Source organism: Myotis yumanensis, unplaced genomic scaffold (assembly GCF_028538775.1).
Source record: "Myotis yumanensis isolate MYYU_CA2020_CCGP unplaced genomic scaffold, mMyoYum1.0.hap1 SCAF_6, whole genome shotgun sequence".
Taxonomy (NCBI): domain Eukaryota; kingdom Metazoa; phylum Chordata; class Mammalia; order Chiroptera; family Vespertilionidae; genus Myotis; species Myotis yumanensis.
The window spans coordinates 42,756,134-42,781,874 of record NW_027223757.1 but is presented as its reverse complement, the minus strand read 5'-3'; the positions used below and the strand labels follow the sequence as shown (position 1 = coordinate 42,781,874).

At 34.3% G+C, this 25,741-nt stretch overlaps 1 protein-coding gene across 4 annotated transcripts in view; it reads left to right on the top strand.

The window, feature by feature from the left end:
• GRIK2 (glutamate ionotropic receptor kainate type subunit 2) overlaps positions 1–25,741 on the top strand; it is a 560,389-nt gene that overhangs the window by 232,535 nt on the left and 302,113 nt on the right. For all 4 annotated transcript variants that reach the window (XM_070418015.1, XM_070418017.1, XM_070418019.1 and 1 more), the window contains exons 4-6: positions 5,547–5,728; positions 11,222–11,275; positions 14,441–14,614. In XM_070418015.1, the coding sequence (XP_070274116.1) occupies positions 5,547–5,728; positions 11,222–11,275; positions 14,441–14,614 (410 nt within the window). The remainder of the gene's footprint in view (positions 1–5,546; positions 5,729–11,221; positions 11,276–14,440; positions 14,615–25,741) is intronic.

Genomic DNA, 25,741 nt, shown 5'->3' with positions numbered 1-25,741 from the left:
TGCTGCCATCTTTGAGGGCAGGGCAGCCAATTAGCACATTCCCTTATTTGTTCTGGGTATCACCATCTTTGCGACAGCATGAGGGTCAATTAGCATAGTTCCTCTTTATTAGATAGGATATTTTGATTTTTGAATTTCTTAGGCTCTGGCATACTTTAAAAATACAGCAAATCTCAGAAAGAAAGGAGCCAATCCCTGTCTAGAAGGTTACTGTTAGGATTTGAAGGTTTTTTCAGGAGATCAGCCCTCTAATTTTACTTCATATCACTAGCTTTCTCTCTTCGAACAAGATGAAACAGCTTTGGAAGCTTCATCTTTTCTTCCTCTTCTCCCTTCTTTTCCTAGACCCCAGTGTTCTTTATTTTCTATTTCCCCAGTACTGAAGAACAAATTCACCTAACCCTAGAGGAGGAGGGCTCACAGAAATTTGGAGACAAACATTTTTGTAGTGCCAATCTACCTCTCCTGTCAAAACCATTTAAAATTTTTAAAAATTATGATTAGCTTTCTTCTCTATATTTAGAGCATTACCAAACATTACAAAATCCATACCTTGTCTACATATTCTATCAAATTTTCTTTAAAACATTCTGTAGTACAAATAAAACATCCTAATAAAAATAACTCAAAACGTTATTCTTTGGCCTCTCAATGAATGATCCTTTCTCAACTAAAAAAAAAAAAAGTGTGTGTGTGTGTGTGTGTGTGTGTGTGTGTGATGAACCATTGAATGTAGATGAGTCATTTTTGTATCGTTTATTATACAGAGCACTTTTGGGGGAAGTCTGGCCTGCACAGAGACCACATTTGCTGAAATGATAAATAAGGCTGTTGAGTAAGCCAGGTGGCAAAGCTCTAGTTTGTGGGCTGCCCAAATCAATACCTGGGGATGGGAGGAGACATGGGACTCCCTTCCTGGGGCCTGGAGAGGCTGGGCCTGTGGAGAGGTGGTGTGATTGATCTTTTTGGAAGGAAGCGCCAGCTGGAGTGTGCACAAATGGCTCCTTCTGGAGTCTCCTTAAAAGCGAAATTGATGGCAACTTTTGAAAAGAGCAGCTCAGACCTCTGTTCCCTATAAGCACAAGATAAACCTTGATTTCAGCTATTGTAAAATAACTGAAAGTGGAAAGACGTTAGAAAAATATACTATCTGTGAAGGAATTAGAGGCAGTAGAATGTTACTCATCTTCCAAAATAAAGTGATAATTGCAATGTTCAGCTCTTCTTTGTTAGAAGCTTTTCAGAAACCCATCTGTGCAGATTGTTTCTTTTTTATTACCATTACATCAACTAATTGCATTAGGGAAAAGTGGGCATTTTAATTAAAAGGCTGTTTTAAGGAGTTATAATTCTACTCTATCATTAAATAACCTAACCAGGTGCCAAATTGGCTAAACTATTTTTCTGAAAATTGTTCTTCGGAAATTATTTGTTTTAGCCACATTTTCAATAAAATAGGCTTTTCCCTTTTATTTCATCTCAGAGATGGGTCCCTTTATTTCTCCATTTTGACCAAAGGCCCCATAGGACAGGACTACATGTAAACCATTTAAATACTTTGAGAGACTCACTATTTTCCCCCTAAAAAAGGGGCAAAACTGTTTTGTCTTTTTACAAAGCATGCATATTCAGTTCTATATGATGATGAATTTGCTTAGGGTGATCTTTTCAGGAATTATTATTTTTAGAACATGGTTAGTTGCAGGAGGATATTGGGGGAGGTAGGAAGATCGACAGAGATCTGCAGAGGAAAATACATAGCCAGTATTGTAATTAGAATATATTTCTTTCGTTTACGCCCATTTTACTACGGAGAAAATACCATCCACATACAAGATGCCATCCAATTACTTATATAAAATAGGTAGGTAAGCATCTGTTCTTTGGATATTTTGAATGCATCTTCCATTTTGTCACTCCTCTTATTCTTCCAAAGTGTTCTAAATAACAGGATTGGGACAGACATTTGTATCTAAATATCAGATAATGAGGAAGACAAAGAACCTAGAATGAGAATATAGATTAAAAAAGAAGCAACACCCCAGGGCACATCAATGAATGCGTAGAAGCCAAGAGAGATAGAAGTGCTTAGACTTCTGAGTACAGGAAATGATGGAAAGCCGTAACTTAAAACTATGATGCTGATCTTAGGATTCAAATAGGTGTCCAGATTTCTGCTCTCTGATGCTATTGAACCACTTTTATTCCAAAAACTGATTGTGAAAAACATTATAGGAACAACTTTTGTATTAAAAAATGCCAAAGTCAAACTTGATATCATGCAGTTGAGACTGAATACATAATATAACTTCAGTCATAGTGTTTATCAGTGAAACAGTGTCTGCCACATAGAAGACATGCAGTAGATCTATGTTGAATGAAGACATTTCACTTAAATTCTTAACTAGGAAATGGCAGTTCCTAGTAGCAACAGTTATTTTCTTAGATCTTCGATATTATTCCCCAGGGAAGCTGGCAAACTGAAATCTGTTACATTAATGCCAGCAGGGATGTATATGTGTGAAGAGAATAAGTAAACATTTATTGTTTTATGGCTCCAGGGACTATCCACATGAGTTCTTAAGAGACTTGAATATCCTTGGCAGTATTTATACTTAAGGCGAACTTCACAAATACTCTTTATGGATTTTATTCTTCATAAAATTTATGTTTTTGAGTTAGTTGAACTTTTTCAACTTAAAACTGCTGGACTAACTTGTAACTATATAACCCCTTTCCTTTGGTAATGAGTTCATCTCTTAAAAATTTGATTAAAATATTGTTAGGTTTTCAGTCTAAACCAGTGTCAAATACCTTCTAAAACAGACTTAATAACTAGCACATTAAAAAATAGTATATTCTTCCTATGTTAATAAAAATAACACCAATGACAACTGCCACTTATTGAGAATCTAATATATGCCAGTTTCTTTTTTGGTGTTTTATATATTAATACATAGGTGGTTTTATCCTTTTACACAGATCATAGATTTTTGAACTGAGATTCAAGTACAATACTCAGGCTATTTTTTGTTATGATAGGCCAACTCCCCTAAGTCTACATTTAACTTGCACAAAATCTTGTTAGGTAAGTAAGCCAAGCTTGCTCTTCTTTCTTCAGCTTAAGCTACTGATCAGGTATTGATCAGTCTGTGTTTATATAAATAATTTTGTTAGAATAATGAAAATTTACAGCTATGAACAATTTAGAGATAATCCAATCGAGTAATTCTTAGACATTTTGGTTTTAGTACTTCACATTCTTAATATTTCATGATTATATCTAAAAGAACTTATGTGTTATATTTACTGATACCATATTCAAAATAAAAATCAGAAATTTAAAATACGTATTGATTCATTTAATAATGGCAATAGTAAAACCATTATTTAATCACATAAATAGCATATTTTTAATGAAACATACTTACATTTTCCAGAGCAAACAAACAAATAAACAAACAAAAAACAGTGAGAAAAGTGGCATTGCTTTACATTATCAGAAGTCTCTTTAATATTTGATTTAATGGGAGTTAGCTGGATTTTCATATCTGTTTTCTCATTCAATCTGTTATAACATCATACATTTTGTAACCTCTAGTATGCTCCACTTCACACATGAGAGTGAATGAGAGTTAAAAAGCCAAATAATCTCTTAGTTTTATTATGAAGACGTAAGGATGTAGGGGTCTGCGGACCACACTTTGAGAACTACTCATCTACCATGGAAACTAAAGTTTCCTCTGGATCTGGTACTTTTATACATGCTTTGAAAGATTTTATAAGTCCAATGTTAAACTCTGCTACAATTAAGCAGGTGCTATATGTAGCAGATATTTATTTTTACCTTGGTACAGCTCAATTTTATGTATATACTAAATAATATAATCTGTACTCATTATATACATGTTAATTCTCTAGATTGAATTGTATTGCTTAAAGGGTACATTTAATATCAATTAATTATATACTATTTACTTTGCTATATTAATAAATATTTAAATTTGTAAAACAAATGAACTGATAATACTATACTTTGAAAATTATACCATTATTATTTGGAGAATTTTAAATGTCAAAATTGTAAAATAATCTACAATAGAGTAATTTTTATGGGATGCTATTTTAAAAGCGAAAGATAGTAGATAAGTTTCAGTTTGTATGTTTTTTAAATTGTATGTCTTATTTGGGGATGAAAATAATTGGTGAAGTTAATTTTATTGTTAGCTATGTTGCATTATATTAAAGTGCACACAGCATAAATATATGAGAGTCTATTATTATTTTAAAACTTTTATAATTGGATTTTAGTCTTTAGATCTTATATATTTTAATAAACAATAGGTTTTTAGTTATAATGATATGTTCCAGGTTAGTTACTTACAAATCTTTTCCTTTATTATTATTGTCATATTAATATTTATGAAAATAGCTTTTCAGGGAAGATAGAAATGGAGAAATAAAAAAAGAGAAATAAAATGGAAAAAGAAGTAGGTGGATTAGAAGAAAGAATAAAAAGAAGAGAAAAGGAAATTGCTAATTTGGTTCAAGCTTGAATATAATTGGATGATCCTTTTTTCTTATCAAGCTCTTTTATATATTGTGTCTTTTGTATCAGTTCCTAAAGGGGTTTCATTACTTGAAGTTTTTTAAAGGAATACAGTCAATTATTTCTCTTTGTTATTTTTAAGTGCATGACATTTCTATGACCTATTAAATATGTGTCTATTAATTTGATTTATTTTTTAATGTAATCAAGAGCTACTGCTCTAGGAAAATGTTTGCTTTACCAATGTCTGTGGTTATATTAATTTTTGAATTTAATATTATACCTAGAAAACAATACTAAAAAGTTAGTTTATTTCTTAAAGTAATTTAATTATGGTTCAGGCTACTTAGAGTCTATTTTATTAAGGAACATTATTTCACTTTTGAAAATACACCAAATTACTAAACCATTACTTGTAAACAAAAAACAAAAAAAGAAGTAACCAAAGTTTCTAACAATAGAGAGTAATTATACAAATTATGTCCTCTATAAAACACTCTTAATGATGGACAAACTAGAATAATAGTCACTGACCTAAAAAAGTGTATAAGACATTTTCACAAAATAACTATTAATATAAAACACAAAGCAAATCTCTAAGTATATATTTGAAATTGCACAGACAGTATATGGAATATTTATATTTCAAGCTATTAACAGCGAGTAGTATTGAGGTACAGAGGGAGACAATTGGGAGTAGTATTGAGGTACAGAGGAATACAATTTGACACCCTTCATTTACATATTTAAATGATTTATGTTAACTCATAGTCATTTATGTATTTCATAATTTGAAAAATACCTTATAGAATTTCAAAAATGATTATTTGAATGAAAATCACCTGGAATCTAGAGTTTTGAAATAGGAATTTTCATGGTCATACTACATTATGCAGATATACATGGGCAAGAAAATCAGACATTGTGGTATGTTTGTTATTCTATGGCCCACTCCAACTTTTCTCTAATATTCTTTTTTTTACCTTTTTCATTAAAGGGCTCATTCGTTTGCAAGAGCTCATCAAAGCTCCATCAAGGTACAATCTTCGACTTAAAATTCGTCAACTACCTGCTGATACAAAGGATGCAAAACCCTTACTAAAAGAAATGAAAAGAGGCAAGGAGTTCCATGTAATCTTTGACTGTAGCCATGAAATGGCAGCAGGCATTTTGAAACAGGTAATGTTTAAATTACTTAAATTATTAGTTTATTTTTAAATTTGCATTTAAAGTTTGGACTTTGGTTTTCAAATCAAAGTGTTATTGTTATATGGACAGTTTATTTTCTGTCCGTACACACAGAATATTTTACTAGATGTAATTTTCTGATAAAAAGTCTGACAATTGCTTTTAATAAATTGTTTTGCAGGAAAAGTAATGTCAGGATTGATGGTCATCAAACAGATTGTAGTTCATAGGTTATTTCACGTGGCTAAATACTGTTTTTTAATGTGAATATTGATTAATGACACAGATATTTCTGTTTTGTACTGAAATGAAGGAGAAACTAGGGGTCAACAGTTGAGCAGCTCAGCCATTAAAATCAACTGGTAGGAAAAGAAAAACAGATTTGCTATTTAGCTGGTATCTACTGTGAGATGCCTTACACATTTGCTCATATTTAATCATCATCACAACCAAAAGAAAAATGGGCTATCTCTACTTTAAGACAAAGAGAATGAGTCTCAAAAATATTAAGTAACTTGACCAATGTCCAACAGCAAGGAAATACCAGAGGGATGTGTATCCCACCCAGTGACATTAAGAAATAAAACTGAAAGGAATAATGAACAAACAAGAAAACAAACAAACAAAATCTCATAGACACAGACAACAGTATACTGGTTACCAGAAGGAAGGGAGTGGGAGGATAGTAAAGAGGAAAGGGGGTTAAATGCATGGTGACAAAAGATTTAACTTTGTGTGGTACACACACAATGCAATGTACAGATGATGTATTATAGAATTGTACACTTGCAATCTATATAATTTTATTAACAGGACATTTAATAAAAAAGAAAGATTCCTTCCAGAATAAGCATTGCCTACTTAAAAAGATAATACTAAATCAAATGAAATAATTTATAGCAGTAAGATTTCTTAATATTATTTCAGCACTATTCAGACCTAATAGCACCTTTGAAAACAGCAATTATTATTAGCTTACTAGAGGCCAGGTGCACAAAAATTTGTGCATTCGGGGGGGGGGGTGGTCCCTCAGCCCAGCCTGTGCCCTCTCACAATCTGGGACCCCTCGGGGAATGACCACCTGCTGGCTAAGGCCCGCTCCCCAGGGGATTGGGCCTAAGCTGGCAATCAGACATCCCTCTGGCAGCCCTCGGGGGATGTCCACTTGCCAGCGGGGAGTAGGCCTAAGCTGCAGTAGGACATCTTTAGGGCTGCTGAGGAGGCGGGAGAGGCTCCCACCACCACCGCTGTACTGGCAGCCATTAGCCTGGCTTGTGGCTGAGCAGAGCTCCCCCTGTGGAAGTGCACTGACCACCAGGGGGCAGCTCCTGCATTGAGCATCTGCCCCCTGGTGGTCAGTGTGTGTCATAGTGACCAGTCATTCCCAGTCTTTCTGCTGTTAAGGTCAGTTTGCATATTACCCTTTTATTATATAGGATAGAGGCCTGGTGCATGGGTGGGGGCTGGCTGGTTTGCCCTGAAGGGTGTCCTGGATCAGGGTGGGGGTCCCGCTGAGGTGCCTGGCCAGCCTGGGTGAGGGGCTGATGGCTATTTTCAGGCTGGCCACACCCCTTTAAGTTGGGGGTTCTCCACTGGGGTGCCTGGCCAATCTGGGTGAGGGGCTGAGGGCCGATTTCAGGCTGGTCAAGCCCCTCCCCCCCAGTGGGGACCCTCAGCCCATGGAGGTGTGGCCAGCCTGGGTGAGGGGCTGATGGCTATTTTCAGGCTGGCCACACCCCTTTAAGGTGGGGGTTCTCCACTGGGGTGCCTGGCCAATCTGGGTGAGGGGCTGAGGGCCATTTTCAGGCTGGCCACACCCCTTTAAGGTGGGGGTTCTCCACTGGGGTGCCTGGCCAATCTGGGTGAGGGGCTGAGGGCTGTTTGCAGGCTGGTCAGGCCCCCCCCCAGTGGGGACCCTCAGCTCATGGAGGTTTGGCCAGCCTGAGTGAGGGGCTGATGGCTATTTTCAGGCTGGCCACACCCCTTTAAGGTGGGGGTTCTCCACTGGGGTGCCTAGCCAATCTGGGTGAGGGGCTGAGGGCCGTTTTCAGGCTGGCCAAGCCCCCGCAGTGACGGAAGCTCCCAGCCTCTCCTTTTTTCTTTTTTCTTTTGGGATTTATTTACCTTCTATAATTAAAACTTTGTAGCCTTGAGAGGAGCTCAGAGCCGGCCAGGGCGGGAGGGAGGGAAGCTCGGCTTTCTCCATCGCCAGGGGCAACCCAAGCCTCCTGCTTGCTCCAGCTCTGTGGCTGCTGGCCGCCACCTTGGTTGGGTTAATTTGCATATAGTCGCTCTGATTGGCTGGTGGGCGTGGCTTAAGATGTAGGAAAGGAACGTCAATTTGCATGTTTGTCTTTTATTAGTGTAGATATCTTACAGATGAGTGAACTAATGTTGGGAGTTAAATAGTTAGTTCAAGGCCATATACTTACAATGTGGTAAAACCTGGATTTGAACATAAGTTTTTATACTTTGTGTTTTAGAATTTTTGTGTACATTGGCTAACACCATGGTGTTTAGAATTTTTTAACTGTCTTGAAATCTTTCATGTGTAGGATAAAATTTCACTACTAGAGAGTGATGTAGAGTCAGATGTCAAATTATGTCCTTTAACATATAATTACCAACAGTAAATGCCTGTTTTAACATGGTTATTTTATTAAACAGAAGTTTGTCCAATATTCCCATATGAATATTGATTTCACTACAGTAAAATATTTAATTGGATTTGGAAAATTGATCTAGTGTTATATTTGGGTAATAAAGCATGTGAGGTTTGTTTTTTGGTTTTTTTTAATGAGCAAAATAATGCAATAAAGTAAGCACTGAAATCTAGAGTAGGAATTTGTTTTCATTTGATATCAAACAATTCTTGATCACATTAAGAATACACAGACTTGCCCAGCCAGTATGGCTCAGTGGTTGAACATCGAACTATAAGCCAGCAGGTCATGGTTCAGTTCTTGGTCAGGGCACATGCCCAGGTTGCAGACTCTATCCCCATTGTGGGATGTGCAGCAGGCAGTTGATCAATGATTCTCTCTCGTCATTGATATTTCTCTCTCTCTCCCTCTCTTTCTTCCTCTCTGAAATCAATAAAAAAATGTATTTAAAAAAAATAACAGCCTTGGAAAGGAGACCTTTTCTTTATTCCTGGAGTAAGTTAATTCTCAGCTATTTGTCAGTAACAGAGCTTTGGTAGGCTCTCTCTCTAGGCTTCCAATTAGCATGTAAATGATCAGCTATTTTGTCCCTAGAATAACTAACTATGACTTATTTTGCTATTTGAAAGGTGAGAGGCCTATCATCTTTAATAGAATTTCCATTCTCCCTTCTCTTTGATTCATTCATTATTTTATACTTGTTTTCTTATGTGTATTCTGACTTAGAGATAGTAAGAAATATTTATTCTAAAATAAACCTAGGTCAGGATACACATACTAGTTAGAAAACAGAATTATGATAATATTTAAAATATATACACAACAGAAAAAGATACATAATTATAACAAGACTAGTGGCCCAGTGCACGAATTCGTGCACGGGTGGGGTCTGGCCAGCCTGGCCCAAATTGGGGTGGATCGGGGCCAGGCCTGTTGGGAAGAGGAGGTGGTGGGAGGTTGTCAGACCGGCCTGCCCCAATTGGGGCCCGATCAGGGCCGGGCAGCTGTGGGGAGGGGCGGAGGGCAATTGGCCGGTGGGCTTCACCCCCAATTGGGGTTGGTGGGGCCAATTGGGGGCCAGCTGCCTGGAGGAGAAGCTGCAGGCGGTTGGCTGGTGGCCCTGCCCCTAATTGGGGTCTTTAGGTCGATCTGGTGTTGGGCTGGGTGGGGGGAATGGCTGCAGGAGGTTGGCCAGCTGGTCCCACTCCCTGTTGGGGTAGGGGAGCGATCAGAGGTGGGGCTGGCAGGGGGGAGGGTTTGCCAGCTGATCCGGGTGGTGAGGGCCCAAAGGGGGCTGGGCTTGCCAGAGGGAGGGGCTGCAGGATGTTGGCAGTCCAGCCCAACCCTCGGATCAGGCCGGTTCTCTGGTCTCTGGTTGCAGTGCATCATAGCAACTGGTCATTCTGGTCATTACAGCGTTCCGGTTGCTGGCTATATATATATGTATATGTAAATATATGGATTAGAAAACGAAAATTCAGAGCAAAGGTAAAATGAGAATGTGAAAATTAAGAAGTCAGAGTAACATTATCACACAGAATATGTCCTTTTAGATTCTATAACACTGGCAAACCACATATATACAGCAGTATTTTTTTAAGTTACCTTGTCCCAGAGATTTGTTTGCTTAATTTGTTTACACTAACTAAGCTTTTTCTATAGAACTCAGTTATTCTAGAAACCAATTCAAGAATAAATCAAATAACTTCCTTCTTCTTAATGTAGCAAGACAACATTTACTAGGACTCTATTTTATGATTTATAATTTTTTCTGAGATTCTTCAACATTGGTTAATGATGGAACTCTGAGGATATGGTATAGGATTTGGAGAGGAGACATAGATGGGTTTAATCCAATATTTTAAATATCCAGAAAAAAATAATGGATTTATCAGTGTAGCCTTATTTGCTTATTTGTTTGCTTAATTTGTTTACACTAACTAAGCTTTTTCTAAATACTGAGCAACAGTGAATTTGAAGTTCTCTTTTCTGAAAGCTTTAAAACTGAGTGGAGCTTGGGGCAGGCTAGATTTTTCTGAGGCAAATTGAAGACACTAATTGACATGCATGCCTTAATAGCTAAGATGCCACCTCCGCCCAGAATGAATTTGTGTAGTTAGTGTGTGGAACAGTATTGGATGTTAGATGCACCTGAAAATGCTTGTTTTCTACTGACTCTTTATCCAAAAGTCTTTGTTTTAATATTAGTAGTCTAATATTGACAAGGACTTAAAAGTATGAAATAAAACATAGAGGATTGAAATTGGCCTATTAATAAAAATATATTTTTTATCTGTACTTTTTGAATGACAGTGGTGATTTACACCTGCTTCTTTAATGTTGGGGAAACATCTCTAAAATGCTAAAAAAATTCCTATTGGCATTGTACTTTGCAGCACATTTTTCCCTAATTGAGTAATACCTTTTATCAAAATAAAATGGTGTTCCTCATTAGGGTATTAATGGTGGACACATTACACACATAATGAACTAAGATGTGCTATCTCAGGTTTGTGTCAAATGAAATTTCTCCTTCAATATGCAAAGCAATAAGCTTCACAATTGCACACATTCAACTAATAGCTATTCTATCAAGATAATTAGTTCTGAAATTTCTTCAGTAACCACTAATCTTCTTCAACTATGAAGGAAAGATTTAGTTTGACTCAATTTTAATGTGACCTTAGTAATATAGACTGATTCTTTATTAAATCATACTATTTCGTTCTCATTTGTCTTGTTGACATAATGTATTTCATATAATGTGTACCTTCAGGATCAGTATACTTATATTTACTTATTTTTATTTTTTATTTCTTAGGCATTAGCTATGGGGATGATGACAGAATATTATCATTATATCTTTACCACTCTGGTAAGTAATTTATAAAACATAAAGTAATGCTCTAAATTTTATTATTATGACTTTCCAGAATGGGAAATGGGTTTTTGAGTGAGAAGAAATAATATGACTGACACTGTTGTAGTTATACTGTATATTATTTTGATAAAGCCCAGGAGGAATTATCATAACAAAGAACTAATATTTCTTGGTGGGAAGCTGGTGATACTGAAATAAAATCATTTTAGATATTAAATTCAAAATATTATCTCATCTGTAGATGAGTTTCAGAACATAATGCAATTCAAAACTAGTTCACTGAGAAATCAATGTTTTAGAAAAGCACAAATGCTTATGTGGTTAACTCTATTCACTTTATAAAAATCATATTTGTTGAAGGTGCTCTTTTAGTAGATTAAATTTACTATATTGTATTTGTCTATATTTAGTTGGTTTTTAGGTCAATATTATTTAATTAAATATTAGAAAATTGCATGTTACATTTATCTTTTGTCTGTACATACCCACCACACAGTTTTTCCTTAATATGCACAAAAACCTGACTTTGCTGTTTTATCAAACCTACTTACTCTATTTCTTTATCATGTCATATCCTGATTTCTCTTTATTAAAAACATAACATTTAAATAAGTAAAGTTGAAGATCTAGTTGACTTTATTGAATCATTTTGAATCGGACAGCATTCTGTCTACCAAGTGGAGAGGAGCTCTGAGGGGGTGTACAAAAGGCTTTTAAAGGCAGAGAGAAGGGTGGGAAGAGGAAGTAATAAATGCAGGAAAGGGTTATTTCAGGCAAGGTTACCTCCTATTGGGGGACAAAAGGGTATATTTAGGCAGATTACCTCACTGTTGTTGACCTGGAAATTACAGACAGACCAGTAAGATGAAATTTCCAAGGAAGTTTGAAAATGCAATTAGGTTAAGTATTAAGCCTTGGTTGGGTGACATGGGCTTTGCAAAAGTGATTCCATTTGGGGCCTGTTTCTTTTAACACCTTCCCCTGTGAAACAGCTGTATGTCTCCAAACTTTGTTTCCTGCCTGTCTCCAAAAAGTATCTCCAAATTTGGGCCTCCATCCTATTTTCTTTTCTTTTTTTTTTTTTTTTATCTTTGATCATTTTCTTCAGAAATGGTATGTATTTAAAGCTCCAATTATTACCTTTGTTCAAATAAGATCCTAATGTCCATCTGTAATAGTCTTGAATTGTTGTGTATTAGTATTGCTACATTGAAGAATAATCCTAATTGTTGTGTCATTAAGATCATTTCAAATTATTTAAACTTAATATATTATCCTCTAAATTGACGCCTCTTCTGACTTCCTTCAAAATTTCTATTGTCTCTGCCTCATTATCACCAACAAAATTCTACTGTTCTTTCCTCCATAGTGTCTCTAGCATGCATCTTCTCTATTTCCCCAGTGACCAATTTTTTTAAAAATATATTTTATTGATTTTTTACAGAGAGGAAGGGAGAGGGATAGAGATTTAGAAACATCGATGAGAGAGAAACATCGATCAGCTGCCTCCTGCACACTCCCCACTGGGGATGTGCCCGCAACCAAGGTACAGGCCCTTGACCGGAATCGCAAGCTGACGCTCTATCCACTGAGCCGAATGGTTAGGGCCCCAGTGACCAATTTAACAAATGCTTTTTTCCTCTGTTAACTTAAAAGTCTTCCAGGTAATCACCTTGTTTTTCGGAGGGTTGAAACTACCAGATCAAATTACTAAGATTTAATTGATCACAATAGCTTCCTGTATTAAAACTCTCCACTGGAGATCCTTCTAGCTGTAAGTTGCATTTTACTGATAAATATTAAGGTTAACTCTGCTGTACTATCTCTTTATCACTTCCCACCAGGAGAATTTTTGTGGCCTGTAAGAATCTCAATGATAGGCTGGTGGAGAGGGAGTGGAAGCCTTCACTCATCAGCAAATTATGCCAAAATTTAGTTCTCCCATAATCGTATGATTTTAGGGAAATCAAAAGCATCTCTTAATAAGAAAAAAAAAAAATACGAAAAGAACTAGTGTGCAGTGTATAGAACACAGCCTGTAATTGAGGCCTTTTTAGTTTGATTCTAACCTAACTTTTCTAGTTGATTTGTTTGTTTGCTGCTACTGTCTTTTATGAATTCTCTTTTGTGGCCAAACTGATCTAGATCAGTCTCCTGGATAGGTTGTATATTTTCTAATTTTTATCTCTACTGACACTTCAAATGGCCTCCTTTCCCCTTTCGCCTCTCAAAAGCCTGATCACTCTTTGATGGCAGCTCAGAATCCATCTGCTTTAGGAAGTTGTTTCTGACTATGAAAATTAATCATCTGTCTTCTGACTTTTGCTGACTTCTACTCTTTACCCCTTCGCATACATTGAAATATATTATTTACCGCATTGGATATATATCCTTGGCTTGACTGCAAACATTGAAAAAGAAAAAACTAAAGATTCACATAATTTTATTCCTGTTATCTAACCTGTATAGCTGTACGTGTCCAAGGCAAGCTTTACATAGAACCAATGTCATTACTCTTGCTCCTGGTTCTTTTGTGGCGGTAAGATCGTTTAGAGAAAAGGCAAAGGTCTAATGTGCTGCATGTTTTCATGGTGCCATCCAAGTACTTTGATAGCTTTGGTCTCCTGTCTTCTGTGAAAAACAAAGGGCAAAGCAGAGCATTCACTGTATACAGATTGGCAATCTAAAGGGTTCCTTATGAAGTTGCCAGATAGGGTGTCGCAAAGGGACTGCAGGTATTCTGCAACCGAAAAGGACAGTCTTCTTAACTTTTTTTTTCTGTTTTGATATATTTTTTATTTAGTTAGAAGCCATATATTGTGACCTGTTTCTTAAAACAAAATAAAACAAAACAAAAAACACCTAAAATATAAAATGGCAATAACCAGCCAAAAAAGCAGGGCATAGAAAAGATACCTCTAGTTAGTTAAAAGTGAAATAGTAATGCATAATATTTAAGGATAAGCTATCCTTAACATGGAAAAGAAAGCTCATGTAAATCTTGAAGGTGGCTGTAAAAAGCCTGTTGTAGAATTGGTGGAATTAGAATAGTGTGTGTATATATGTATCCTAAGGCAAGCAAGAATAAGTGACTATTTCAATTATGCATGCTTGTAAATATACTCTTTGGATAATAACATGAAAACATTTGTCTTTCAGGACCTCTTCGCTCTTGATGTAGAGCCCTACCGATACAGTGGCGTTAACATGACAGGGTTCAGAATATTAAATACCGAAAATACGCAAGTCTCTTCCATCATAGAAAAATGGTCGATGGAACGGTTGCAGGCACCTCCGAAACCCGATTCAGGTTTGCTGGATGGATTTATGACGGTATGAATAACCACTTAAACATCAGTTTATGTGTTTCTAAGTAATATTGCATAAATTATTAAATTCTCTGGATCTTAATGCTGGATTAATTGTTTGACCTTAAAGACATATCAGAACTACTATTACAAATAATTCTTTTGAAATTTTTAAAATTAGTTCTTTATTGAAAATTTACACTTTTATCAAAGTATCTCTAGAGACATTTTAACTATGGTTAGAATACTACAGTGTAGAAATTTCTCTAAAATTAATTAGTGCCATAATATGATAAATTAGAGACTGAAAAGAAGACATTGCCTGACAGTTGTCCTTCTGATTTTAATTGGAAATCTAAACAATTCCTTATGGCCAATATATGATCACTCTTCAACATGTTGGTTTCTGATATCTGATATCCATATGGATGACTTACATTACACAAAATATCCCTTGAACTTACTCACTTTTAATAAATTTTTAATATCAAGTAATTTTAATAAACTATAAAACAAGCACATAGAAAAAGCTCATGGAGTAGATGTCAATGTTGGAGAAATCCCTCCCACACTTCTAGCTCCATATCCCATCCCTCAAAACCAAACAACCAAATCTGAAACGACAAAGGAAATCCTTCCAAACTTGAATTTCTGTGAGAGCCCCTTCACCAATAAGAAGAACACAGTGTCCTACATGGCACACATTCAGAGTTAAAATAACTCCAACTTTTATAGCTATACATCTTGTTTTAAAGCAAATCAATATATTTTAAAATTTCATATACTTAGGAATTTATCTATTTTGTCAAGACTGTCCAATTGTTGGCATATAGTTGTTTGTAATATTTTCTTACAATCCCTTTTATTTCTGGGTGGAGTCAATTGTTATTTCTCTTTCATTTCTGATTTTATTTATTTTGATCCTCTCTCTCTTTTTTTTGATGATACTGGTTAAAGGTTCACCAATCTTGTTTAACTTTTCTTTTTTTCTTTATTGATTAAGGTATTACATATGTGTTCTTATCCCCCCATTGCTCCCCACCTCACCCCCCAATCATGCTCTCACCCCCGCCCCCCCGGTGTCTGTGTCCATTGGTTAGGCTTATATGCATGCATACAAGTCCTTTGGTTGATCTCTCCTCCTTACCCCCACCCTCCCCTACCTTCCCTTTGAGATTTGACAGTCTGATCAATACTTCTCTGTCTCTCTGGGTCAGTTTTTGTTCATCAGTTTATGTTGTTCATTATATTCCACAAATGAGTGAGATCATGTGATATTTATCTTTCTCTGACTGGCTTGTTTCATTGATCTTCTATATTGTTTTCTTAGACTCTATTTTTTTTGTCTGCTCTGACCTTTACTTTATCCTTCCTCCCACCCACTTTAAGCTTTCTTTATTTTTCTTTCTAGTTCCATTAAGTGTAAAGGTAGGTTGTTTATTTGAAATTTTTCTCGTTTCTTGAGGTAGGCCTGTATTGCTATGAATTTCCCTCTTAGGACTGTTTTCCCATAGATTTTGGGTTATCGTAGTCTGATTTTCCTTAGTTTCAAGGAATCGTTTAATTTCTTCCTTAATCCCATTGTTAACCCATTCATTATTAGTAACATTTCAATCTTACTAAATTTATTGAGATTTGTTCTGTCTTCTCACATTTGGTCTATCCTAGAAAATGTTCCATATGCACTTGAAAAGAATGTATATTCTGCTGCTTTGGGGTGAAATGCTCTGAAGATATCAATTAAATCCATCTAATCTCGTATGTCATTTAAGGGTGCTGTGTCCTTGTTGATTTTCTCTCAGGAAGATCAATCTATTGATATCAATGGGGTGTTAAAGTCCCCTACTATGACTGTATTACTGACGATCTCTTCCTTTATATCCACCAAGATTTGCTTTATAGATTTAGTTGGTCCTATGTTGGTGGGCAAAGGGAGGTTAATACAATAATTAATATATAAATAATAATACAAGAACGAACTGTTTCGAGTATTTACAACTATAAACCTACTTTTTGGTATGTAAATGTTTACAAAGGTTATATCCTCTTGTTGGATTGCTCTTTTTGTCATTATGTAATAAACTTCTTTGTTTCTTACTATATAGCCTTTCTTTTAAATTCTATTTTGTCAGATATAAGTAATTGCTATGTGAACTTTTTTTTTTTAGTTTACTCTTAAATGCTCAAGACTAACCAGAATCACAATTGTCATTTTCAAGTGCTAGTTTATACTTATATTGGATTAACACAGAAACTGTAAAAGAAGGTTATATTCTTATATAACTTTAGTTTTTTATACCAATGCTGCCAGTGAAATAAAAATCTAATGCAAGGCACATATATAATTTAAATTTTCTAATAGCTGTGTTATAAAACATACACAAAAAAACAGGTAAAATCAGTTATTAATTTATTTAACCCATTATATTAAAAATACTATTATTTAACTAGATAATAAATATAAACTTATGACTGAGATATTTGGATTTTTTCTACTAAGTTTTTGAAAATTGGAGTGTGTTTGACACCACATATATTAATTTGGGCTAGTCACATTTCAATAGCCAATTGTAGCTACTGGCTACCTTTTAGTATTGTGTGGGTTCATACAATAATATTTAAACAAATGAAAATGTCTGATGTATTCTCATAAAATCTATTTTAATTATTGCTACAATTTAGGAAATAGTTCGTTATTTTGGCAATTTTTACATTTCCTAGGTCATTACCACCTGCTTTTAACGCATCAATCTGAAGTGGAAACTTTATAAATGTAAATACATAGGTGGGCAAAAGGAGGTTAATACAATAATTAATATATTGATAATAATACAAGAATGAACTGTTTTGAGTATTTACAACTATAAACCTACTTTTGCCAGCCTCTGTATTCCTGTTGTGTGGGAAAGCTTTTTCTATTATGACTGTAAATTTTTCATTAATTACTTCAATTGGTCTTCAGATTATGTTTTTAATGTTGTAGTGAAATAAAGGGAAATTTTAAATTTACCTCTTAAATGATGATTTAGTAATACAAATTGAGCGACTTCATAGAGATTGTGAGAAAATCATTGTTACCCTCAGCAACTAAGTTTCTGATGACAAAATGACATTTATATTGTTTTAGTGAGGAAAATAACCTACTAGAATTTGAAGATGTCTTATATCTATATTAATGTTTTAAATAAATAATAGGAGGGGAATTTTACTCTTTTTCATAAAAAAAGAGAGGGTTGATTAGTTCTACTATTTTGTCTTAACCTAAGCCTTAGGTTAAGGTATGTTTGAGAAACCTTTTTGAGCAGACAATATGTAAATAACTTAAAAGTAAAAGATATTTTTTCTCTTAAGTATATCCAGATTAAAATAATATACAACCTAGAAAAAAATTACAGATAATATGTTTTTGAAATTTTTAGAAGAATTTTGAATGCCAACATTCTTCTCTTTGGTATAGGCATTAAATGCTTTTTAAGTGGCATTTTATATAAGAAACATTTTGAAAGTTTTCACATATAAGAGATAATTTCCCCTTCACTTACATATTTTTATTTTAGTTAGTGCAAGCTATAAATATTTAACCAGAAAACTTACATGAGAACTTTTTTAAACAAGTGGGCTAAAGATAAACTTAATTTAATGAGCACTTTTTGAAGAACATTTCTTTTCTAAAATATGTACCAGCTATTTATTTTGTTATATTTATAAATTGAACATGGAACACAAAATATTTTGGAAGAAGAGATGAAGCTTGCTATTAAAATAAATATGTCTTTCAAAATACATTCTGATTGATTAATGTTTTAAAATTTCCCTTTTGGAAAATTAATAATATTTTTTAAAATAGTCTATTATACAACATTATGTAATGACATAAAAAGTACATATAAAGTATTTTTGTTATGTAATATTAATTTTAATTATAAAATAGTGCATGATTATTATAAAAAGAAAATCAGCATCAAATCTGTATAAAGATGTTGGCATATTTATGCCTTGCATGAACAATCTTTTTCTTTCCTATTTAAGATTATATTGTAATCTATTTCCTTCCTAGTCATTAAATGTTTAGGAAAACAAATTAATAGGCTATTTTCACCATGAATGGCATCAGGAAGTTAAGAGGATTCTAGTCAGAAAAGAATTATAGCCTGGCATTGTGGCATTGAAAATATTCCCTTCATTAAATTCACGAGATCTCAGTTTTATTACTCTTCTTCTTTTTTTCTTTCTATGATCCCATAAAGAAATGGTACTATCAGTGAAGTTCCTAGTTTCGCAAGACCCATTATTATCAGTATCATAGTAATTTGTCACTATATAAGATCATAATACTTATACTTTAACACTCTTCATGTTTGAGCTATAAAAGGACACGATGAACTGGATTTATAAGATTTTTTTTCTGGTTGAGTTAGCAGTTTCATTGACCCCTACATTAAATGTTTATCAGATAAATGACCGTGGAACACAAGGCCATTTTTCCTATAGTTGTAGTTTCTTCTTCCATGGTTTCTAATCCTTATATTAAATATATTAATGTTAATATATCAGTAAATGTTAATATTCATTTGGTATAAACCCAACCAAGTCATACAGTACATCCAAGCCTGATCTAGTTAAGCAGAAAGAAGAAAGAAAGCCCATCCCTCTTCTTTCACACATAAAGGTGTGTGCTTTTTTTCCTCATAATATCATGTTTCTAGCACTTTTCCCCTTGCCCTTACACGATCATTCAGTTAGTGCTCTAATGTCTTTCCAAGATATCAGCCCTTATTATAAAGCCATTCTCTACTGTGCATTCTCTATTAACTATTCACATATTTCCATGCTCCTGGGGTGTGGAAAAACTATTCTTATTGCTTGATCAAATGACATTTCTCCCAGTCTTCTGAATAGATATCTGTGTCTCCAAGAAAAGTTACTATTGGGTGGGAATTCACTTTTTTAATCCATCAGAGCTTGATGATAGTTAAAATTAATACTGATTTATTGAGTTTGCAGCAATCTCAATTCAAGAGAATGAAGTCAAGAACACCTCAAGGTAAATTTTAAACAGTCTAGATACATCTTAAACATCCTTCCCAGTGTTCCAATTATGCCTGTGCATACTAATGCTAATGTACCTATAACCTATCCAGTAGATTTAAAATGCCATTTTTTCTTATGTTGATATAGAATACCACATGTATTCCTTGATAATGTAAATTTGCAACACAAATCAATAATGTCTATGTTGGTTGGTTATGTCATTTGGAGTGCTGTAGGGAGATTACTGTTTTGGAAATTTAAACTCTGGGTACCAATTGCTCTCTCCATTCCACTTTTCCTCTTTTTACATTCACCAACCATCAAACACTGTCAAATCTGTTGTATCAATACCTTCCTTAACTACATTCTTCTTTCACCCCCAAAGCAATGCCTGAGTTAAGGGCTCAGTGCTTTCTCACCTGGTTGCTGCAAGAGTCTGTCTCCTCAGTAATCTTATCAGAACATTGCTCATGACTCTTTGAGCCATGATCTGGCTCATGATCTGGCTTCTGCTACTTATCTGGCCTCATATTTGCCTGTTCCCTGCTCCACCAAGCCACCCACCTCACCTTGATGCACCTCTTCATTTCAGCACAGGGTGTTCCCATTTTCTGAACCACCTTTCCGTATTAGAATGTGTGGTATATTCATACTCCTGCTCTAATTTCAGGTCATCTGTTGCTTTGTATGTGAATTTTCTCTGAGTTCTCCAGACATTTTTACCCATGTGCTCCCACATAGTTAACCCCATATTGAAATTTAACTCTGGTGTTTTTGTTTGTTTTCATATCCATTTCTAAATAGTCTGCTCTTTCAGGGCAAGAATTAGTTTTCATCATCCTTGAAACCCTGGTACCAACTTCAGTGGTTGGTGACCAGTAGGTGCTCATAATGAAAGAGGGAATGCCTCTTTAAATAAATATGCGTTAATATAATTTAATCCGTTTACAACTGTATTCTAATCACCAGGTCATCTCATTTCTCCAGATATATTCTGGAGAGCTTTTTCTTAGTTATCCACTTGAACTTTATTATGAAGATACCTAATCATTTAGAAAATTTCAATTAGACTAGTATCAATTATTTATTAGAGAAGTACCTGCCAGGGCTGACCGCAGACCCTGTGCGACGGATGAATGATACTCTAACACATGTTTCTGTGAAAGAGCGGGCTAAGGCACTACTTGGCTATTGCCACCAAGTAGCCCTGTTCTCCTGCCTTCTTTGGCTTTTATTGTCATAACAGCTTGTACTAAAATTAAGGTCTAGATACCATCAGCAAGGTAAGCATCCTTGAGAAAGTATATACTTCGACCAGGACTGGTCTTTAAAGACTAAACATTGAGATTCCTACAAAATACCCCAGGGGGTCAGACTTGTTTGGAAAAGTCAAGGTAGGGGCTGCTGCTTTCGGCAAGGTCCCCGCAGAGGCCCCTGACCTTTTGGAGAATCCTCCTTACAGACATTCCAACCAAGTCCGGTGCTTCCCCACAAGTACCTTAAACAACAAAAGCTTAGAAATGCTTTTGATTAAATAGCAAAATTTTAGTGAGTTACAAGAGTAAATGCCATTCTTTTTAACAAAAAAAGGTAGAATGTTTATAAAATTGGTGATTCTTTATGTGTTTAAGTTCCAATGTCCTCCTAAAATTCCTTTTAACAAAAGAACACGGCCTAGACTTTTACATTTTTTCATAATTTGATCAACTTATGTTAAAAAATTAATATCATATATACACAATTTACAGAAGGGAGGTAGCTCATATACTAAGAGGGGACAAGTATCACTCTGTTACTGTAAAAAGATTTACTTTTAGAAAGTCAATGAAAAAAAGAAGCATAGAGAAATAAAGTATGGCCATGCAGGGTTTCATTTATTGCTAGAAGTAAAAGCCTGCCTTTGCTGATATTTGCTTAGCTTAATTAGCTGTAGCTGTTTTCTTCAATTCAGTTGAAATGAGAATAAATGTGAGACTTTTCCAAGCAGTGTATCAATATAACTTATCATTTTGAGTAAGTTGATTTTATTTCATATTCCACCAAAACCCCAAAAGAAAAGTATGAAAAGTGGCTAAATAATGAATTCATTATCCTTTCTTTGATCAATTTTAATTGTGTGTACATTGTAGACAACACTCAGGATTTGATACCCAGGCTCTCAGGATTGGGTGATGAAGACAGGACCAGTTTCTTAACAGAACTTAGGGAATTGACAAAATTAGAAGATACTGAATTTTTATTGCTCACATCTCACATCTTTGATGGTACAAAATCATATTCAAACTTTGATTATTGATGTCTTCCTAATTTGGTACTTATTTGATTGATCTACTTTCCTAATTCTTCCTTCAAATTTTTTGTTACAATTCCTTGTTTTCCATGCTATTTTATGACAGCAAGAAATAGACATATATTTCTCAGGGGTTTTACGTAATTTCTCCATATTTTGTTGAAAAAAATATGCAACATTTTGCAAAATTTATTAATGTAGCTGTTAGTTTTATTTTTGTCTTTACCACAAAAGAAATATTTTGAGTCCATATATATTTTATATATATGGAAGAAAATTTTGTATAAGATATTTCAGAGTATGTAATGAAGTCATAAATACAACATTTATTGCATTTTTATGATTGACTCAATGAATAGTCAAAGAATATGGAGTACGTGGCATGAATAAGAGAATGGCACTATTTCTACACTTTATTATACCTATTAACCTTCCAAGATGTACTAAATTGCAAGTTTAATCTGAATATAAATAATTTAGATGACTTAACAACCTCTATTGTTTTATTAACATAGAGCATTACACCGAATTGCCTTTGCTCATTGGCAGATTAATAATCAGCATTTATCTAAAGTGGGTAAAAAGAGGGAATTTCTATTTTAAATAACTGTGTATGTGTGTGTGTTTTTCATGAAAAATGGCAGTTGCAATGAAGCACTTACTGCACAGTCATATTACTCTTTCGGTCTATTTTTAAACTTTTCACTTGGTAAAGCTAAGTTTGATTCAAAAGATTTTTTTTTCCCTTTTACCTTAAATAACAAAATTTATCCTCAAAGCATTGATCTGAAATCATTCAATACAAACTTGTAAAGAATAAACACATTTTTGCTCATATTTTTTTTCACCTTCTCTCAGATTTTTTATTTTATGTTTAAATATAGTTACATATGGATATAACCAATCACAGATGTATAAGGAAGTCCAGGTAGACCAAAATTTCTGTTATTCAAGATAGGGCTCCGCAGGGACAGTCAATGGCGAGGACACCTGGAGAAGGTGATGGCCAAATGCTCTGACAAGAGGGCAAAGTCCAGCATTGCTGTCTAGGAACTGGCGATGTTCTGAGATTTAGGGCTTCACATATGTGATAAATTGGAGGCTAAAAAGAAGACATTACCTAATAGTTACCTTTTTATTTTAACTGCAGCCTTTTTTGTCATGCTCTTTCCTAGAACAGTATATTTAAAAATTAAAACTGGGCCTGGCTGTTGTTGCTCAGTGGTTGAGTGTGAACCTATGAACAAGGAGGTCATGGTCCAATTCCTGGTTAGGGCACATGCCCCAGTTGCAAGCTCAATTGCCGATGGGGGGAATACAGGAAGCAGCCAATCAATGATTCTCTGTCATCATAGATGTTTCTATCTCTCTCTCCTTCTCCCTTCCTCTCTGAAATCAAGAAAATGTTTTTTAAAAATTAAAACAACTGGAGATATTATAAATAAATGAATAACTTGGTGTTTAATAATATATATTTTATATAATAAACATAAATCATAACTAATTTTTATGTAAATATATACCATAGTAGATGTTTTCTTCTTTGTTTATAATTATTTACCTACATGTCCCACCGATACAGAAATTCTCTTGCCTATTTGAAATAAATAATTTCCCAAGTCACTTATTAGAAATAGGAACATAAATGTATTTAAAGTATGACTTTAAGGACCCTAGGCTATAGAGTAGACCCAAGAACTTTAATACAAATAATGACTATGTATAAACTCTGAGTTTAATTCCCATTGTGTGTTATCATTTGTATTTGACAATCTCTACTATAAAATAGCCTATTTGTGAAATACATTTAATGCTTACTATGTTCTAGTGCCATTGTTGCCTCATGACCACATCATGGGGCAGATATAATCCTATTTTATAGATGCAGATACATAGAATAGGTAGGTTATACATGAAGGGTGATCCCTGGGTTATAATCAGAAGCAAATATAAAGGCATCCTTAAGCATCCAGAAGTAAAAAGTTGAGCGTGATGAATTAGAAACCAGAAAATCGTGTTACATTTATTGCTTCTTCTTCAACTTTAATTTATAGTTTCACATCAATTTTGGGTAAGTGGTAGTTCTACTAATACCTCCTCTTTCCTTCCTGAATAGATTAAACTAACTAAGAGAGGTTTGGAGGCAGCATCTGAGTCCCATTTCCAATCCTTTCTAATGCTGTCACTTAATCTCTTTGAGCCTCACTTGTCAAATAGAAGTAATAAATTTTAGTGTGTTGTCCTAAGGATAATAAATTAACATATAAAAATATTGGAAACCTTCCTGGGGGTGTTTTATAATTATGAGCTATATTATTGCCTCCTCTTAAACTCCCAGTGCCTGAGAAATGTAGAATAAATTTTGACACAGTGGTTATAGCTTAAATTATCCAGTCATATTATTTCAGTATCATTTGTAATCTCTTTTATGCAATAACACTGTAGTAGATATGTGGTGAGTGTGTGTGTTGTGTGTTAGGTGGTTAATTGACATAGAACCTTTAAGAAGCATTTATAAAGAATCTATTTTGTACTTGAATTAATAATCTTAAAATGTACACAATCACAAAAATTGTAAATATGCTATTAGAATGATACATCCCTATTTAATAGATTTTTAAGTTTAACGAGAAGTTTATGAAATGGTAGGTACCATTTATTTACTCTCAATGTCAGGTCACTGCATTTTCAGGTTAAGAAGATACTTTGTTAGGTAGAAAATTAAAGGATGAATTTTGTTTCATTTTTTTATGCCAGTTATAAAAGACTGCTAAAACTATTTTATCTTAGAACAGGAATTTGGGGATGAGAATCACCTGACTATCAAAACCAAGGTCTGCTTATTACTCCTTTATAAACTTCTAATTATTTAATATCTGTGAACCTCAATTGCTTCTTCTATTTAATGGAACTAATAATATATCATAGTGTCACTATGAAGATTAAGTGTGTAGGCATACTGCTTAAACACAGTGTCTGGCAAATAGCTGATCCTCCAAAAATGATACCTATTTTCACCAAGGCAAATACCATTTCTGAACTTCAGTGCAAGTGCTGTTTCTGTTTAGAGTAAAGTTAATCATTCAAAGAATTTCTTGATGTCCTGTTGTACTAATGTGACAATTGAATAAGAATGCAACTGTAAATAATACTTTAAAAAAGAATCTAAGAGTAGGTAGCTGCTTACTTTAATGCACTAGTTGAGATTAAGTGAATGAATAAACATGCATAAGAGCCAGGTTTAGTATCAAATAATTGATGTTTATTTCATGACACTGGTATCTAAGTAATTATATTTACATTGGACAGATAGTCCTTCAAAAAATTGTAGCCTGTGTATTTTAATGATAGAAAAAGCCTAAGAAATGGTCGAGGATTTACTCTGATGTACTAATTTCCAAGATATTCTTGGCCAATAGTCTTTAAATTCACATTAATAAATTAAAAGGATATTTCAGACAAAATGAAATGAGTTTTAGGGTGAATTTGCTCTAGGGATATTAGGAATTATCTTGCTTTATTGTTCAGAGAGAAAATCTGTTGATCTTTCATTTGCTTTTCTAAAAGAAGTCATAAATATTTTATTCATTAATCTTCAGAATACCCTGTGATCAAATTGAACCAGAAGGGAAAATGAAATTATTAAACAGAAGCAGATATTGAAATGGGAGTATATCAATTCGTTATGAAAAATTTTTGTATATTATTACTCATTCATTTATTCTCTAAATATTTACTGCACACCCACTATATGTAATATGTGGTATTAGACCATGTGGATAAGAATATATATATACCTGTACCAGAAGAATTATCAATTTACCAAGCAAA